Genomic DNA, 14140 nt, shown 5'->3' with positions numbered 1-14140 from the left:
TTGGAAGGTGACTGAGGTGTTACTGTCCTATGTACAGTGTTTCTGGTATCTTGTATCTTCTTCAATAAATGTCTCTATCTTTCAAATTACATGCCCGGATATCTTCTGGACAGACCTCGTATATATGGTATAAATCAAGGGTCCCCAACCTCCCTCTTCTGTAGATGCCACTTACATTACCCTGTGAGCTCCACCTCCTGTTTCCCCTGCAACCCCAGCCCATGGAAAAATTGTCTTCCATAAAACCGGTCCCTGGTGCCAAAAAGGTTGGGAACCACTGGTATAAATAGTCCAAACATAAACATTTGAAATGTGAAGAAGATCCTAATCAAACCTAAACACATTACTCTTTAAAATAACCACCAAATAAGGTATGCCCAATATAAATACAGAATGGGGTAAAGGTAGGTTTATAGTTATTCGTATGAAAAATAATGCATAATTAATAATAATATAAGAATAAATTGTTTTGCATACTCACAATTGTAAACCTACTTTTGCCCTATGCTGTATATATAATAAAAAATCACATTAGATTTGCAGAATTTGTGTTCTTTTAACAAATAACTATTTACATATTGTCATATAAGCATGTGGTAACATTTTAGGGCCCGGGCTGGTGTGGCTCAGTGGATTGAGCACTGGCCTGAGAACCTAAGGGTCACGGGTTCCATTCCCAGTCAGGGAACATGCCTGGATTGCAGGCCAGGTCCCCAGTAGGGAGCTCTCGAGGGGCTAGCACACATTGATGTTTCTCTCACTCTCTTTCTCCCTCCCTTCCCCTCTGTATAAAAATAAATAAATAAATAAGTAATCTTGGGGAAAAAAACACATTTTAGGAACATCTATGTTGTTAGTATGTAGACTTTAACAATGTAAGCCAGGATGGCAATAATAGTTAAATAACCAAACATAAAATTTATTGAAATATTTTCATTGACAATCCCATACTAAATTTATAGACTATGTAAAACATTTTCTAAAACGGAACTATCTGTTACATAAGAAATAGTCAACATCTATGAAACCTACAAAGCAATGAGAAATACAAACATATTTAGAAACATGTTATTTTCTAAATCAGTTAGTGTCATTTGACACATTTTACTCCAGATGGAAACAAAGACAACTTTTTACAGTTAGTAGCATACCTTTCTGGAGGCTCCCTTTCCTTTCTGCCAGCTGTAAAGCTTGCAGCTCTGAGTTTAGCACCATGGAAGAGCATTAAAGTTAGAGCAGATAACCTGCTCTAGAGGTAGGGTCTCAGACCAGCCACAGACAAGATGTATGATCTTTAAAACCTTCCAAGTCCCTGGTTTCCTATTCTACATAATGGGAATAATATACCCTAGGATGACTATGTTTAATAACACAATGCTGTATCAAATAACATAAGGTATACGAAACCATGTTCTAAATTATAATGTTAATTAGAACAATAATTATTATTATAGTTATATGATTGACTATCTTAGAACTTCTTATGCTTTATTTTCAAATATCTGTCAAATAACTGCTCTTTAACAATGTGTGTTAGAGTTCTTTTAATATATTGAGAGGCTACTTTAAGTCTAGTTTCTCTTGAACTCCACTGACAGAGCTATATGGGTACAATATGGCTGCCTTAACTTCCCAATTTACAAAAGGTATAACTCTCAAATCTAATTATTTTTTATACAGCAAGATATCCATGTTAGCTAATCTGTTCCTGAAGGATTGAGATCTTATTTTCATAAACTTTTGATACTGTATAAAAATCCTTATATGCAATGGAACATAATGCTAACTAGGAATGGCACGGAACTAAAAATTATTAAGTAGCTCCCATGTGTCAGGTCTGTGCTAGAACACTGTAAGTTATTTTTATTATCAATAACCTTAAAATCTCTGTTAAAAATGATGCCTATTTTTATTTTAGAGATGAGGAAGACTGAAGAATGTCACATAACATAGCATGTATCTAGGAGACGGAAAACTCAGGGTTCCATCCCAGGTTGTCTGATTCTGGACACTGGCTGTGTCTTTATGGTACCAAAAGACACGAACTTCCAGTTAAATTACATACCACTTAGAAAAAGAAAAGTAATTATGAATTGAAAATTTTCTATGATATTAAAATAAAAGAAAAATGGCTGTCTGACAAGACTTTTAAAATGTTCAACTGATTATGGCTGCATCCTACAGAAACAGCATTGTCAATAAAGGATATGATGCTGATCGTAGTATTGTGGGGCTTAAGAAAACAAAAACCTCAAAAAGCCTTCAAAATATTAAATGCATTTCAAGGATTCCTGGGGCTATACTATACTCCAAATTTATGAAAAGAAAACTGAAAATTTCTGCTGAAATTCTTTTAAGTTGCAAAAGACTACATTTCAAGGCATCTTGAATAAAAAGGTAAGTTAGCAAATTGACTAATGAGTAACTAAAAACCACGAGAAAATCATGATATATACTGCATTTAGAGACAAAAAATATAACTTTATGAAAACAATCATGACAAAGAGGTATAATTAAGTTTACATGATACATACGTAACCTTCTTATTTAATAACTAGATTTCTCACCTGATTCTGACGACGGTTGGTACGCCTCATCTTCATTCTCCAGCTGTCGCGTCAGTGCTTCCTTGTAATTTTCTACTGTCCCAAACTCACCGGTGTGTTGGCTACTGCCGCTGATCTGGCTCTGCGTCTCTATCTGCTCATGCTCCACTCTGTGTTTCTGGGCACAGTCATCATAGTCTTTCTCCACATTTTGCCTCTTTTTCTCTTTTTCAAGCTTTTTTTCATTCTAACAAAAATGAAATATATCATCTTTAATGTAACAGCTGTATCTAAGACAGTTTTAAAGGAAACGGCAAATAATCCAAGAGTATTCTGTAACTTCGGAAAATTGTGGTATTTCCATTATAATTATTTGTTAAATAGATCATTGAAACATGCTAATTGCCAAACATCCAGAAAACAGATTGTATAAAGGAAGAAAACAAATGTTACCGGTAAATCCACAACCTACAGATGACCACTACTTGGTGTGTAATCACTAAGAGATGCTTTGCTGTGCCTACCGCACATGTACAGACATACACCACCCACAAACATACATAAATGTGATAGACTGTTTCTCTCTCTATACATATCTATGCATCTTGTAAACAAAAAGATCTGAAGTTTTAAGAATATATATCTTTCTTTTGCATAGTGCCTAACACCTTGTCCAGTGTTACTAAATGCCATATAAGCATCAGCAATGATTACTTTCACCAATTATGCTATCATTTTGAATATTTATGATGATAATGAATAAGTCATTATAACTTATTTTACAAATTCCTAATCAATGAACAAAGGGGTTACTTTCAATTTTTCACTATTAAAACAAACACAACTATTGAATTAGTTCTTTAGAATAAATTCCTAACACTAGAACTGTTAATTCTGGGTAAGCACATTTTAAAATGTGACACACTACAACCTTCCCTTTAGAAAAACTAAAGTCAATCGACACCCCAGGCAAAAGTTGAAGAGTGGTATTTCCCCATATCTTTTTGAATACTGTATATCATTCTCCATCTTTTGTATCTTCATCAAACTAACAAATAAGTGTTTTTACCTCAGTGTTGGTTTAACTTACTGTTTTTATTACTATTTATTACTATGAAAATGAACTATTGCCATTTTTATTTTTCTTTAGGGAACTACCCACGGTAAAACAATATCCACTTTTCTATTTGATTCTCATTATTTTCCTAATAATTTTTAAGGGTTCTTTTTTGTCCTATGTTTCAAATATTTTTTATTAGGGTTTGTTTGGGTTGTATTGCCTTTAACTTTGTAGAACAGCTCTTAAAGTAACATAGTAAGATTGATCTATTTTTGGTTCATGATTTGTGGCTTGACTGCCTTGCTTTGAAAGTTTTTCCTCCTCTAAATATATACAAATGTTTAACACTATTATGTGCTAGCTGTTTTTAAGGCTTCTTTTTAAAAAAATACATTTCAGTCTTCTGGATTTAATATGACATATACAGCGTTTGATAATTTTACTTTTTTCAAAATGATTGTTCAGTTGTCCCAGCATCCCATTCTCCCAGATCTGAAATGTCATTTTTATCTTATACAAAGTGCTCAGGCATAATTAGGTTTATTCAATGTTTATTAATGTTCCATTGATTCCATTGGAACCAATGCCTCAACATTTTTATCTGTGGTAAAAATCAAAGAAATACAAGGTTCTTCTCTAAAATGTAAAGATTTTAAGGAATAAATTTTGTGGGGAAAAAAGGAAAATATGCTTGGTATGAAGGACTATAGGTAATTTGTTTTTGTTTGTTTCATTTCTTTACAAGTCTTAAAATTACTGTAGCTTAAAAGAGCAATTGGTGCACTTTCCCCATGCCACTAACGGACTCAGGGATTTCCGATATAAGGTGTACACTACTTCATACACCAGTATTGTTCACATCTTCATTCGGTGAAAAATACAGTGTCGGTAGAAGCATTAAGGTCTTTTCTAAGTAACCATAGAACTAGAAAATTGGCCATTATTCACAAGGTGAGCTTTATTAGACATATAAATTAATATTTCAAACTGAAAAGTCAAACTTGCTTTCTCTCTTCTCCACCAATATGTTTTAAAGAGCATAAAACAAAACTTGACAAAAATAATATTCAATAGGAGAGAGACAACACAATAGCTTCTCATTAAGACAGCTTTCAAAAAAAGACAGCTTTACTGTACTTAGAAAAGCACACATTTAATTAAGTTCAATGCAATGGGGTTAATAAAAAGATTAAATATAATTAACCTTCTGGTACCTAAACAACTTCAGTCCGAATGCTTCATATTCCAATTATTTTGCAAAATAAAGCAATACGAAAATTATCCAATCATCTTCTTACCTGTGGAGCTGCCTCCCTCCTCAGCAGCAGCCCCAAGGAAGAAACAATCATCCACCTTTCCAGATGAGCACCTGTGTGGAAGGAGGCAGTGACAGGGGAAGAGGAATGGAAAACATACAGGCAGTGGGACCAGCAAACCAGCTGCCACATTACGCACTGGTGATTGGAGAGCGAGTTTAGGAAGCTCTGCCTTGGAGGAGGCAAAGCTGCTGAGGGTGAGTAAACTTTGCAAACTGGGCACCCGTAGAAAACAAAAACAAAGACACAGATTTACAGACATACACACACACACCACACACAAAACCCCTTAACTTCTCATGATTAATAATCTATAAGTTAATTTTGCTAAAAGTTTTGCCAATTACAGTTAAAATAAATCACATTTACACACAGAAGAATTTGTTTGAAACACTCTTAAGTATCCTGGGTAAACAATAAGAAATTCATTTACGTAGTATAATGCATCATAAGCATCTAAATATTACTGTAAAGAGATGATAGTAACAGCAATACAGAGACAAAGACACAATGTAAATAAAAGTAAATATATTAATACCATACGAAATAAATAACAAAAAAGATTTTTCAGAACAGTAATTATTACAGTGGCTACATTCAATCTTAATTTTTATTCTGTTAATGCTGAAGTCACCTTTCCTTTTTATACTAGAAGGGAAATTTGAAGAGAAAAAAAGCAACAAACCTTTAACCTGTCTCTCCCATTTAATTCTTTTAGAAATAATTGGCTCTGGTGAAACACTTCTGCCTCCCTTCCCAATTCCCTGCCTCCTTTCTTAACTTCCAATTTTATAACTTAAGATACAAAAATTACACTTGCCACCATCCATACCTCAATGATTACAGTTGCTATCGGCTGGAAAGGATTAACAATAACTGGTTCTGGGTCCATCTCAGCCAGACCACTGGTTCCATTGAGTTCCACCTGCTCCCGCTCCCTTTGTTCTCTATTGTTTGAGAGAGAAAAAAAAATGTAATTCCTGTGGCTTTGAATTACTGTTGAGTTTCTGAAACCCTTATGCAGGTAACAGGCCTTTATCCCCAGGTAAAGATTATTCATTTCAATTTTTAAAAGAAATAAATGCTGACAAAAATAACATTCCCTATGAGTGATTTCTTAATGTCAACAGTGCATATTAATCATTTTTCTATGTGCTAAGTTGTTTATATTTATCAGTTTATTAATTACCATCCCAAACCAACGCTGTCCTCATCACCGATGTTAACAGATAAATAAGTCCTCTTGTTAACCCTCTTCTGAAGGGCTGTGTCAAGTTATCACACATGAACTAGACAATGACTTATTTGCATAAGTTGCTTTGCATAATAGAAGAGGCTATAAAGATAAGTTGCACTACACCACTTAAATTAAATAAGTATTTCCATATTCGTTACTACTGAAACATTTACTATCTTTGTGACTTATAGTTAATACAGTCCCATACATGAAGAGTAATTAAGTTATAAAACAAGTAGCTGAAGACAGAGGGCTAGCTGGTATAGATCTGCAACTAGGCTGCGGGGATAGTATAGCAATGTGAATGTCCTTTACTATGACATTTATTAACTATGTCCTCTGATGGAAAGCTGCATCCTTTCATTCTGCACTGAGAAAGCGAAGATTTAGAAATCTGCCACTTACAACCTCTGTGACCTTGGACATATATCTGGATCTTTGAGCAACAGCTTTCCCATGTGGATAAAAATACCTACTTCATAGGGTTGCTTCAGCTAAAGTTATATATAAGCAAGCACTATGTAAATGAACATACTTATAGGACTGTAACTGTTATTAATGGCATTGATTAGCAAGCAATTTCAGGTATCTAGTATTAAAATACTGTTTTCAGATACCAACAATGATGTGTTTTACAGTTTTTCAAAATATCTGAATCTATTAGATTAGATTTAATGAAGTAAAAGTTTTTATTTTTTAAGATTTTATTTATTTATTTTTAGAGAGGGAAAGGGAGGGAAAAAGAGGGGCAGAGAAACATCAATGTGTAGTTGCCTCTCATGCACCCCCTACTGGGGACCTGGCCTGCAACCCAGGCATGTGCCCTAGACTGGGAATCGAACCAGTGACCCTTTGGTTCACAAGCTGGCACTCAATCCACTGAGCCACATCAGCCAGGGCAATTTTTTTAATCACTCCTCTCTAAATGCCAATTTACTTTTAATTATGGAGACTCTGCTCAACAGGTGTGGCCTCAGATCGTATGTGGCATGGCTAGGAGAAAGGAGGAAAGGGGAATGGGTATTTGAAAAGCCTGCCATAACATGACCTAGAATATCTTTATGGAAAACTTAGGACCTTGGAAAAAAATGACTAACATTAGGTTTCTTTAATCCAACTCAATTATTTGTTCTTTTTGTTTGTTTTCTTAATGGAAGAGGAGTCTTCACAAAAGTATGACCATATATTTTATTTTTATAAGTATACAAAAGGTAGGCCTACATGAATGATTAATTGTACTGAGCTTTATATCATGGAAATACACAGTAGGATAGAAAACCAAATATTCTCACAGAAACTAAAACCTCATAACAGTATCAAGAGAGACCCAGATAAATTACCTGCTCATATTATTGAGCACTTGGGGAGGGAGAGTTATCTCTACAAGTATTTCTTTCCTTTAAGTCTATCTCTAAATTAAATTATGGAAAGATATCCATAACCGGAGGATTTCCCTGGCAGTGTAAGCAAACAGCTCACAAAGGCATCACCAAGTGGGTTCATGTCTACTAGGTAGTAACTATGTCAAAGCCCATGGAAGGCTAATAATTACTTAAGGAGAGGGAAGACAACTTTGGGTCTTACAGGAGCTCACATAAACATCTTTTCATTTCTCCCCTCCCCTTCCATGCAACTATCCAGTTGAAAAAAGATAAATTTTGGGATTAAGCACTAAATTCGACTTTCAATAAAATCTGAGCGCCTTTTTTTGCATCATTAAGGTTATTATAAGTGATTCTGTGGTAGAATTTATATAATCATTTCTTTTTAAATTCAGAGTTTGCTAAATTTAGTTTAAAACTTTCCTTTTAAGAAATACATTTTAAAAATAATTTGAAAAATATATTTGAAAAACTTGAGACAGTGCAATTTAGTTTACTTTCTGACAAAACTAGTGTTGGAGATTGGACTTTGCTTCAGCTGACTGATCCACTAACAGATCACCGTCTGTCTGTCTTTGCTGAGACTGAAGGTTTCTCAATCTACTGACATAATGGACTCAATAATTCATTGCAGTGGACTGGCCTGCGCAGTATATGATGTCGAGCAGCTTCCTGGCCTCTCTCCGTCCACTACATTGCCAGTAGCACCGCATCTCCCCCAGCTGTGACCAGTAAACACACACTGCCAAATGCCCTCTGAGAAGCAAAATCAGCTTATTGTTTGAAAACCACTGCAATAAAGGCACCCATAAAAAATAGGAGATAAAGTTTCCAAACTCTTAGAAATAATAAATACATAAGGAATAAATTTAACTACCATAACACCATCAGGAAAAGTACACTCCTATCACCCAAACTTGTATGGAGAAAGATCATAAGAGTAGAAAATTGACCTAGTGGCTGCCTTCAGATAAAAAAAAGGAAACTGAATAGACAAAACTAAGAAATTATTCATAAAATTCTGGTGCATTTTTGACTTTTCAAATGCACTGTGGTACAAAATTAACCTACTTACCTTTCTTCTCGTAATTTTCGCACTCGCTCAGCCCTTTCTCGTTTCTCTTGTTCCTCGAGGGCACGTTGTTCTGTTGTGTCCTTTTGGATGCGTTCATTTAAGGCATCGAAGTCTCTTGCAATGATATGTAGCAGCCAATAAAGGCCTTTTTTAATGGACTTGTCAATTTTCTTTCCAGATCCCAAAACTGCTGAACAAGGTTCCTGAAAAACAGCAATTTGACTCAAAGATTAAAACTAAAAGTTCTCCATAAAAATGTACTCATAAACCATTAATTTCTGGTAAATAAAAATTAACCCATTAAATTAATGATATGAAGCATTTGCATATTTAACTCACAAAACACACCTTTGCAATGACCACTAACATTAGTACATAGAAGCTGAAATATTTCAGATGCAGTATCTGTGAGTTATGAGAGATATTATGACACAAGAAGTCGATGGTGCCAGTCAGAACCTTAAACAAACTCACTGCAAGACAAAACGGAACTTCCAGAAGGAAAGTACCCCCACTTATTAAAAATAGCAGAAAGTTTTAATTCCTTATACCTGGGAATTTATAGTACAGATTGTCTTTTAAGACTGACAGTCTAATGACCATCTTCTGAAACCAGAAGAAACTTTCTGATAAGATGTTTTAAAACTCATTTAACCTCTCCGATGTTTAAATTTAGTATTTGTAGTTTTTTTTAACCATTTACAAAATTTATAGAGAGACGTATTTGAATAGCTAATAAGTCCTCTCAGCAATACCTTAAACGAAAAGCAAACCTAGTCTTTAAAATCTCAACTGATAGTTTATGGAAGTCAATAACTAAATAGAAACCATATTACAATATTAACTAATATAAAAAACTGTGAGAAAGTGATTTCTGGGGTGAAAAAATTGTTTAAAAACACTAACAAATTATTTTGGTAGCTGTCTACATCTAATCGCCTATGACCTGTACAAAAACTACATTATACTGAAGACACTTCATAGGGCAAAAACCAAACTCCAAGACTTACTATTTGACACAGGCACTTGTGCTCATTGACCATTTTTTCCAGAGACAGACATTCAATCACATCAGCTTCTCCTAAAGCCCCTTCCTTGTCTTGTTTATTTGCCAACCTGGAGAGATATAAAGTGGCTTTATAGCAAATATATAATCAGACATCCACCTCAAAATATTTTGACCATGCTCTCATTAAAAAAATTTAAACCTATTGACTATAGAACAAACCATTTTAAGAGAGTGCTGTAGTATATACATTTCATAATTTTCCCTTATTTCACTAGTAAAGTAAGTTTGCAAGAATTGGCCTAAGAAAGAGAAAACAGGTAATGTTAAGAAAACAAGCAATATGTCAATAGGCCAACAAAAAAAGGCTACAAAGAGAAAAAGAAATGGACTAGTTTCCACAGACCTCAGTCATCAATTCTAATTTTCACATTAAATATGTCTTTATCTTCTTAAAACACATTGCATCAGGATGTAAATGGTCTTATCTCCTGTCACTATCTTCTTAAATACGTGTTCATGGTTTAAAATTTTTATCTCCACCTGAGAATATATTTATTGATTTTAGAGAGGGAGGGAGAGAGAGAAACATTGATGTGAGAGAGAAACATCGAAGGACTGCCCCTCTTAAGTGCCCCACCCAGGAATGGAACCTGCAGTCCAGGTATGTGCCCTGACCTGGAATCGAACCTGCAACCTTTTGGTACACGGGACGATGTTCAAGCCAACTGAACCACACTTGCCAGGGCCAAAGTGTTCATGTTTTAAATACCCAAATATTTCATCTGAACTTGTAATATTTGTGCTTATCTGCATTTCCAGTGTGTGAATATGTTTACATAAATGTGTAATTTACTGGAGAAGTGGGGCCACTTCTATATATAATAATTTACTTTGCATAGCACTGTACGTAAAGAACATTATATCCAATTAGAAACAAACTGGGAAACAACAAAATGAAAAACTAAAAGAAGTCTAAAAAAATTATCACAAAATACCACAATTTACTATCAGGCGGCACAAGTCAAAAAGTTTAATAAAATACTATCTTGGTTGGGGTCTGATAGACATTTCAGGTAAATATATATTATTTAAAAAAATACATGGAACAAAAAAATCTAATGAACCCTTAGCAACTCTCTTTAAAAATTATCCATATGGTGCTGGTACTTAGGAGGCATCTGGTTGTACCGTGTTTAGTGATGTTAAAATAGATCAGTGGATTCAGTTGGAGTCAACCTGATTGAGCCAAAATAGTATCATCGAATGAGTTTAGCAACCACTGGTGACCTCTGCTAAATTCCATTATTTTATAATAGCTTATAAAATCACAACTTTTCTAGTTCTATATTCTTTCTGCATTTACTAGTTGGATTTCTTGCTAAAAAGTAAGCTTTCATCAACTACTTGCTTACTTCTATTTAAATACAAAGCAAAGAAAAGTCAAGATAAATGATCAATCCTTTGCGTTCATTTCCTAATTTAATAATAACAAATTTGTGCTCTACCAACCTCCAAAGGTGATCAAGTTGCTTTCTTTGGTTTGTGGGGGACAGCATTATGAAAAAAAGAATTACTAAAATATATCTGATGTGTTTCAATATATTGTAGTTACAGTTTCTTTTCAGTTACCCAGTCCTGGTCAGTGGGAGTCCCCTTTTATTTGGCTCCTATGTTCTTTTGATACAACTCCTACACTCTTTGATATCTTCTGGCTTTTTTGTAAGAAATAACATTCCAGACCTAGAACCAACCATTGCCTACGGAGGCCTTCTTCCTTTCAGACTGATGGCATTTTAATGACTGCAGCCTGGGTGCTATGGACATTTGTTGCTATTGATCTGCCATTGTTTTCTAGATCCTTTCAGTGGACAAACTAGGAGGAAGAATGTATTTTTTAAGAAAGAAAGAATGTAGAGGAGTTGTGGCCAAGATGGAGGCATAGGTAGAAATGCTTCACTTCCTTGCACAACCAAAAGAAGGATAACAACCAGTTTAAAGATAATCATCAACCAGAACTGCCAGAAAATCAAACTACATGGAACTCTGACAACGAAGGGGTTAAAGAAACATTCATCAAGACCAGTAGGCGGGGCAGAGATGGGCAGCTAGATGGTAGGAGAGGACCAGCAGCAAGGCGGTGGACCGCACAGGGGAGGAGAGGCTGGTTGACCAGGAAACTATAAAGACTCAAAATCTCTAGCTATAAAATACTGTGGGGGTTCTGACCATGGGAGAAACTCCCGTCTCACAGGAGAGTTCGTTGGAAAGTGGGGCTGGAGCGGAGCAAGCAAGTGACATTGTTCTTACTCAAACCCCTCCCCCAGAGACACACCACAATGCAGCAAAGAGGGTAGCTCTGCCCTGGTGAATACCTAAGGCTCTGCACCCTTACAGCATTAACAGGTGCGCTGAGACAAAGAAACATGGCCCAAATAAAAGAATAGATCAAAACTCCAGAAAAAAACAAAACACTAGTAATCAGGATGCTCACAGAACTGATTGAGCTCAGTTGCAAAATGAAGGTATAGATGAAGGCTACACAAAGTGAAATAAAACAAAATGTTCAGGGAACCAACAGTGAAGGGAAGGAAACAGGGACTCAAATCAACAACTTTGAAGAAAAGAAAGAAATAAACATCCAAATGGAACAGAATGAAGAAACGAGAATTCAAAAAAATGAGGAGAGGCTTAGGAACCTCTGGGACAACTTTAAGTCCTCCAACATCTAAATCATAGGGATGCCAGAAGGAGAAGAGCAAGAAATTGAAAACTTATTCGAACAAACAATGAAGGAAAACTTCCCCGACCTGATGAAGGAAATAGACATCCAGGAAGTCCAGGAAGCCCAGAGAGTCCCAAAGAAGCTGGACCCAAGGAGGAACAACCAAGGCACATCATAATTACATTACCCAAGATTAAACAGGAGAGAATCTTAGAAGCAGCAAGAGAAAAGGAGACAGTCACCCACAAAGGACTTCCCATAAGGCTATCAGCGGATTTCTCAAAAGAAACCTTACAGGCAAGAAGGGGCTGGAAAGAAGTATTCCAAGTCATGAAAGGCAAGGGCCTACATCCAAGATTACTCTATCCAGCAAAGGTATCATTTAGAATGGAAGGGCAGATAAAGTGCTTCCTAGATAAGGTCAAGTTAAAGGAGTTCATCATCACCAAGCCCTTATTATATCGAATGTTAAAGTGACTTATCTAAGAAGTAAAAGATCAAAAACTATGAACAATAAAATGACAACAAACTCTTAACTATCAACTGAACCTAAACATCAAAACAAAAACTAAGCAAACAACTAAAGTAGGAACAGAGTCACAGAAATGGGGATCATATGGAGGGTTACCAGTGGGGAGGGAGGTGAGAATGGGGGGAAAAGAACAAGAGATAAGAAGCATAATTGGTAGGCATAACATAGACAGGGGGAGGTTAAGAATAGTATAGGAAATAGAGAAGCCAAAGAACTTATATGACAACCCATGGACATGAACTAAGGGGTGGGGGGAATGCTGGAGGGTTAGGGGTTGCAGGGAGGAGAAGGGATAAAAGGGAGAAAACAATTGGGACAACTGTAATAGCAGAATCAATAAAATATACTTAAAAAAATAAAAAGAGGATGGAAAGAGATCAATGATGCTGTAAAAAATACTCAGGGCAAAAGAGAGGTTTTTAAACATAAGACAAACATTTTAACTTTGGATGAATAAAATATACACTTTCCTGTTTAAAAAAAAAGAAAAAAATTAAATCAAGAACTCATATTGATTTTTCCATTTTAAATCAAATATTTACAAGTTTTTACTTAGATTCCTAAATTGTATAACTTTTCTCTTAAGCTGAAAACTACAGTTCCTAGTAACACTGTCATTGAGGATTTGCCATATCCTACAATACAGGAGTTTCAATACAACACCATTATTATTACTAAAAATATTACTAAATGCAGATTGAAATCTCTTGGTGACTATTCTTGTCTCTGAAATATATCCCACAAGAGATGTACAGTCAAAATACTGGGTTTTTAAAATTACTTGAAATAATCCCCCTCCATATGGTTATAACCCCATAGAGCCAGGTTTGCTTGTTTCAGCATGCTTTTGCTTTTCAGTTTTATTTTTTACTTTTAGATTTAATTTTTAAAACATTTATGTGGTTCCAAATTCAAAACTATGAAAATAAAGTACAATGAGGAGTCCGTCTCCTCTCTCTATCCCATCCATTCTCCTGTAAGTAACCATTCTCATTAGTTTTTATTTCATTGCCCTCCTCCATTACTTCTTTTTGAAAATATAAACATGTATATGAGCAAAATGGTATTTTAAAGATCACAGTTTGGGCACTAAGGATGTTAACTGCTAATTACCAGTTGGGTGATGTTTCTGTATGTGTCTCCACACTTCCTTTCTTTCTAAGAAACTAACGTATTATCTATATACTCTTGTGTTCCACCTTCCATCTCTTTAAACAGTAAATCCTAAAATAACCCTGAAGTAGTGTAAAGACATCTTTTT

General features: G+C 35.2%; 1 protein-coding gene across 2 annotated transcripts in view; it reads right to left on the bottom strand.

Annotated features, from left to right (window-relative positions):
- Window positions 1–14140, bottom strand: part of ARL13B (ARF like GTPase 13B) — a 74677-nt gene that overhangs the window by 8904 nt on the left and 51633 nt on the right. For both annotated transcript variants that reach the window (XM_024558139.4, XM_045193529.3), the window contains exons 4-7: window positions 9627–9732; window positions 8617–8819; window positions 5755–5869; window positions 2568–2793 (exon numbers count right to left, since the gene is read on the bottom strand). In XM_024558139.4, coding sequence (XP_024413907.1) covers window positions 2568–2793; window positions 5755–5869; window positions 8617–8819; window positions 9627–9732 — 650 coding nt within the window. The remainder of the gene's footprint in view (window positions 1–2567; window positions 2794–5754; window positions 5870–8616; window positions 8820–9626; window positions 9733–14140) is intronic.

Source organism: Desmodus rotundus, chromosome 2 (genome assembly GCF_022682495.2).
Source record: "Desmodus rotundus isolate HL8 chromosome 2, HLdesRot8A.1, whole genome shotgun sequence".
Classification (NCBI taxonomy): Eukaryota; Metazoa; Chordata; class Mammalia; order Chiroptera; family Phyllostomidae; genus Desmodus; species Desmodus rotundus.
This window is presented reverse-complemented; position numbering and strand designations above follow the sequence as displayed.